The 6126-nt window shown below is 38.3% G+C and overlaps 1 protein-coding gene across 1 annotated transcript in view; it reads left to right on the top strand.

Moving 5' to 3' along the window:
• LOC130744676 (probable fucosyltransferase 8) overlaps positions 1 to 1990 on the top strand; it is a 7193-nt gene extending 5203 nt beyond the window's left edge. Inside the window, exons 2-4 of the mRNA XM_057596842.1 lie at positions 4 to 56; positions 179 to 263; positions 346 to 1990. Of these exons, the coding sequence (XP_057452825.1) occupies positions 4 to 56; positions 179 to 263; positions 346 to 1826 (1619 nt within the window). The 3' untranslated portion in view covers positions 1827 to 1990. The remainder of the gene's footprint in view (positions 1 to 3; positions 57 to 178; positions 264 to 345) is intronic.
• Positions 1991 to 6126: the final 4136 nt, after the last annotated feature.

Genomic DNA, 6126 nt, shown 5'->3' with positions numbered 1-6126 from the left:
CAGATCAGAACATAGTAGGAGATGGAATTGTAAGGCACAATAGTTCTGTGTCAGAGGTATGTAACAGTCTAAAACCTGTTTTTGCATCTGAATTTGCTGATTAAATTTCATTCTTACTCCCTTCTCTGAAAACTCACTAAAACTCACTCTACTGCCTCATGGATTTGGTGAAGTTAAGGTCAGAGATCAGAAAATTCAAAACGTTACAGCTGCTACTGAAGGAACAGTTACAGCTAACAATAATAATCTCTCATCCAAAGTAGGTACGTTCTTCAATCAATTCTTTTTTGGGAACTTGTCTATGTTTCTTTCTATAATCTCTATCTATCTACCCCAAATTCACAGGCTCAAAAAATGACTCACTTAATACAAGTTCGACAAATGATTCAGCAGCGCATGTTGAAATTCCTGATGTCAAAGACAAATTGCTTCATGGATTGCTAGCTTCTGGATTTGATGAAGCATCATGCATAAGCAGGGTACAATCCCAATTTTATGGCAAAGCTTCTCCTCATAGACCCTCTTCATATTTGGTATCTAAATTAAGGAACTATGAAAAAATTCATAGAAAGTGTGGACCAAATACTAGAGCTTACAACAGAAGCATAGTAAAGATTGTTCGTTCTAAGAACAATGGTGCTGTTGGTACAATGTGTAAGTACCTTGTTTGGACACCTGCCAATGGTTTGGGAAACCAAATGATTAGCATAGTTGCAACATTTCTCTATGCAATCCTCACTGACAAAGTGTTGCTTCTGAGATTTGGGAAAGATAAACATGGTTTATTTTGCGAGCCTTTTCTCAATTCAACTTGGATTTTACCTCAAAAATCTCCATTTTGGAATGATAATCAGGTCGAAACATACAAGAGCATGCTAGAGAAGGACAAGAGTTACAACACTTCAAAGGGGCATTTACCATCCTCTGTGTTTCTTAATCTAGCACACACCCGCGATGATCCTGAGAAGTTTTTTCACTGCGATCATAGTCAAGAACTTCTAAAGAAGGTTCCTTTGTTGATTCTGCTGTCAGATCAGTATTTTGTCCCTTCTCTTTTCATGACCCCAATTTTCAGTTGGGAGATTAACAAAATGTTCCCAGAAAAAGACACACTTTTCCACCATTTGGGGCGCTACCTTTTTCACCCTTCAAATGAGGCTTGGAGTCTAATCACCGGGTTCTATCAGAAAAACTTGGCTAAAGCAGATGAGAGAATAGGCCTACAGATTAGAGTATTCAATCATGCTTCCACTCCAAAACAATCAGTTATGGAATTAATTTTGAGCTGCATCATTAAAAATCAGCTAATACCAGAAGTACTTGGTATGCAAAATTCAGTGTCTTCTACTAGCAAAAATCAGACTACAAAGGCTGTTCTAGTTGCATCTTTATATCCAGAATATGGTGAGAATTTAAAGACAATGTATCTGAGAAAAGAAACTGTATCAGGGGAAGTAGTAGAGGTTTATCAAGCAAGTCATGAAGAGCATCAAAAGTTCAATGATGACATGCATAATATAAAGGCCTGGGTGGACATGTATCTACTGAGTTTATCTGATGTTTTGGTGACTACCTCTCGATCTACTTTTGGTTATGTTGCACAAGGTTTGGGAAATTTGAGGCCATGGCTTCTTCAAAGGCTCGCCGGTAACGAAAAACATTTTCCAACTTGCAAAAGGGACTTCTCAATGGAGCCTTGTAATCATTATCCTCCTAAGCATTTCTGCAATGGAAAGCCTATTGAAGATTTTGCATCTTCTTTCGGTTATTTGAGGAAATGCGAGGATTCTTCTTTTCAGGTGAAGCTGGTCAATGGTTCTGTGTAGATCTTGTTTGTTTCATCTTTCATGGTTAAAATTATTTTTTCAATTTGCTTAATTTCTTACGCAATCCATGGATTCATCATATATTATTAGATGGAAATACATTTTGTGGCATGAAACCTTGACAACGAAAAGGGATGAATTCATCCTATGATTGCTTGATTTTATTTATTTAGTTTACCTTGAAAAATTAAACAACTACTTTCCTTAACTCATTCTCACACTACAGCAAACTCCTGTTTTTATATGTTGATAGTATAAAGTCCAATAGTTAAGAACTAATAATAGTATTAAGTCTGATAGGATAAGACTGAGAAAATTTTATCATTTCGTTTAAATTAATATAACCTTATGTTTCATGAAAGACTGAATAATGATTTATAGTATAAAATTAATGATGGTGTTAGTGGATGATAAAAATGGTGTTGATGGGTGGTGGCGGCGACAACGGTTGTGGTGGCGACAATGATAATGGTGGTGGTGACGGTGATGAATGGTGATGGTTGTAGTTGTGGCGGTAGAGATGGTAGTGGTGATGTTAAGTGATAGTACTAGTAGAGAGAGGTAGTTGTGGTGATGGTTGTGATGGATCGTCGTGGTAGGTAGTGGTGGTGGTAGCGATAACAGTGGAAAGTGGTGGAGGCGGTGGTTGTAGTCGTGGAGAGTGGTGGTGGTGGTGGATGGTGTTGGTGGAAAGTATTGCATGTGGTGGTGGCAGTGTTGTAGGTGGTGGTGGTGGGCTGCTGGCAATGGGGCCACCATTTGGGCTGTCTTAGGGTTTTGGGTGAAAGATGTGGTGTTTTTTTAAATAAGCTATGGAAATGTATTAAAAACTAGCACAAGGGGTGCTAGAACCCAATACAAAGAAGGGGAAAAAACAAAATTACAAGAGAAAATGAGAAACAAATAAACTAAAATTGGCAAACAAGAGAAAGATGTGGTGTCCTTCATTAATGTGGTTAACTCTTTGTCTATTTATGGTTTAAAAAAATATGGGAGTTATTATTTGGACCCCCCACATCTATTTGTACCTTATTAAATTCATAAAATCCGAAAATGCCCTTTATAAAAAAATTGCTCGCACTTTCAAAGTGCGCGTGAGCGCACAGATTTCTTTCTTTTTTTAATTTTCTTGTTTAATTCCTGAAAGGAATCAGGGACTGTCACTTCATGGTTAAGCTAATAGGACCATTTTGAACTCAAATATGCAGTCTGAATCTCTCAATTCCTACACATTCTAGGAGTCGCTTTACAATCAAGAGCGATGTGGTTTGAAAAATTTGACATTTTTTTGTCTCGGATGCGAAGTCGACCAACGAAAAAGTTGAACAAAAAAATAAGGTCTTTAAAACTTAGCACCTTCAGAGAAGGTCCTAATTAAGATTTGTGTATTTTAGCCAAATTCTTTCATCTGGTATTTTATTTTCATTTTTAATTTTTTTTATTCCACCATAAATCTCCAAACATTCTATCTTGATTTAGTGTGGTGGCCACATAATTTTTTAAAATTATCTGATATCAGTTATGTACAAATTAAAATGCGTTAACTATGCACTTGTAAAGTGCGTTTAGTTGCAGAAAAAAAAAAACTGAAAAAGAACAGCGACGAAAGATGAGAGAGGAGAAGATGGAGGTTGTGGTGGTCGTGGGGTGGTGGTGGGCGGCGGCAACGGTGGTTGTTGTCGGCGGCGGCGGCGGTGATCACGGTGGTTGTGGTGGTGGTGGTGTTGGTGAGGAAGAAAGAGGAAAAAAGAAAGAATAGAGGAGATAGAATGTAAGGATGGAGGTAGTAATTTTTTATACTTTTTATTAAAGGCATTTAAGTATTTTTATACTTATCTGATGCATGTTAATTGTTATTACTGTCTTTTATATTCATTGTGAAATATACAACCCTATGATGCTATCTCTAACTTATAAGCCTAAGTGGCTACTCCTTATCTTTACCTATTGGATTTATTATTTACATAATTCTTTGGAGTTGACCCTCGCGTCTTCTGTGTGTGCTTTGGCGGACTACGCCCTTTGTCAGATGTCCATGGCGGACTGATTCACGATGGTTCACCCTTCGGGGGGAACTAGGTTTGAGATGCTGGAACAGGAGCGCATCGCGGTAGCGAGAGGAGGACGGATGGTGTACATAGACTTGGTCGTTCTGGATTCAGATTCGGACGACGATCACGCTAGCACGTAGTTCTGAGCGCTGGTGTGAGCTCCTCGAGATAGGATTAATGTAGGAGTAGAGTCTTAGCTCTGACTGTCATTTGTTTCTTTGGGGACAGGGTAGTTTCCCGCCTATAGCTTTTTGTGTGGTTCCTCTACGGGAATCACAGAGAGTTGGTTGGGCTAGGAGGTCTTCTTTTAGGCCGTTTGGGCTAACTCATTTTCATTTTTGAGGTTTGTGTTGCGGACACTTAACCTTTACTTTTGGTCTGTACATTTTGCCTACGGGCGTTACACATTCCTACTTTCCGTCACTGGAGGTTACTCGTGACGTGGTTTGCTACGTACAGCGGGGGCTGTAATTATATTATATATTAGTCATGTTATCTTTTGTTGGGAGTTTATTTCTTTCAGTCTTTGGTTCTTTTATCAAAAAAAAAATATTCACGTTTTTCCGCTTAAACTTTCTGTTTGGTTACTAAAGTGACGCCACCGAAATCGGGGTGTTACAATTGTGGTATCAGAGCCTGGTTGAGTCTTTCGGGAGTCTTTGGGGAATAGGTCTTCTGTGCTAGGTTGTGTGACTCTGCAAAGAGTGAAAATTGATTGTCTGCAAGCGATTTTTCGCTTAGAATTGATTGAAGTTAGTGCTTAATCATATTGTATAGCATGTTAGATGCTATCTCATGATGAGTACTAACTGTTTGATTGACTTAACAGAACCTAGATGTTATCCTAAGAATGGATTGATTGTCCCACTATCATTGTCTTTTGGACTGCAACCGAATAAGAGATTTAGTAGTGTTAGCATTTACGATTGTAGTTAAATCTCGGAAAGTTGAAGATGATATGTCTGTTGAGACGCCATCGGTCAACATTGGGACTAGAAGAGTGAAATAATCGAGGGGAAAGCAGAGTGCTTTAGTAAAAGTTATTTGGAACAAAGACACGGACGATGCTATATGGGAATTAGAGGAAAAGATCAAGGAATAATATCCGAAGCTTTTTACTGAACCCTAAGTTTCGAGGACGAAACTTTCTTTTTGGAGGGTAGTAATGTAAGACCGAAGTTTTTAAGCTTAGAATAAGTGGAAGAGATTTCCATTTACGAGTAGGTTTGATGTATCGTGAAGGAAAAACCTGAACAAGAGTTTATCGAAAGGAATAAATTGATGAAGGAGAAAGTTCAGGAAAAGTCTAAGGATTGTATCGAAGTCGATAAAAGGTATAGCACGATCGATATACGCTTAAACCTATGGCAGAAACCCTGGTAAATAGCTAGTTTACACTTAAAGTCACGATGGAAATTAATTCCAAAAATCTTCAGAGAAAAGTTAGAACTTCTCTTATTCCTTATACGACAATCGTTTCGAGGCGAAACCCTAGAATCTACGAACGTCCGATTCCAATCCTCGGAAGTTTGCCGAAACTAAAACCCTGATAGTTCAAAAACCCTAAAATCAACCGACGATGAAAACTTTTTCTATTCGGGGCTTCAAATGAAGATTCCACACGCGTATGCCCATTTCTCTTGATGTTTTCAATCTTTCTTCAGAAGGAAGTTTTCTCTTCCGACATCCACTGCAAAAAGTAACTTATCGGGTAAAATAGATTTACACCGACTTTGGATTATTCACCTTAATTCCAAGAAACCTCTTTTGAGTTTTGGAATTCTGCCGCCAGAACCTATCTTAGGATTCATGGAGGAATGTGCAGGAAAAAAATCGGAACCGCGAAATTTTCATTTTTCCGCGTTTTCCATTAAACTGTACCGGTTTACAAAATATCCTCTCAAAATATCTTTACAAAATATCTTCTCAAAATATCTATTCATCCTTATCCGATCTTTGATAAATATCTATTCATCCTTATCCGATCTTTGATAAATATCTTCCATTTCATTCACTATATATATGTGTAGTTTGAAGAATGAAAAGAGAACAAAAATCTCACCCAAAAACCCACCCAAACCCGCGGCCAAGGAGGAAGGAGGAGGAGAAGAGTTTTTCGCCGATTCTTGCCTGATCGTCCCACAGTTCGTTGCTACGCGTAGGTCTCAAGGTACTGATGCTAATCCTTACTTCTGATCGTAAATTCTGCCGCTTTTCTCTATGCTTTTCTGTGCTATTAGTTTTGAGGT

The sequence above is a fragment of the Lotus japonicus genome, chromosome 3, assembly GCF_012489685.1.
Source record: "Lotus japonicus ecotype B-129 chromosome 3, LjGifu_v1.2".
Lineage (NCBI taxonomy): Eukaryota > Viridiplantae > Streptophyta > Magnoliopsida > Fabales > Fabaceae > Lotus > Lotus japonicus.
The sequence above is the reverse complement of the archived record's forward strand: the minus strand, read 5'-3'. Positions and strand labels throughout refer to the sequence as shown.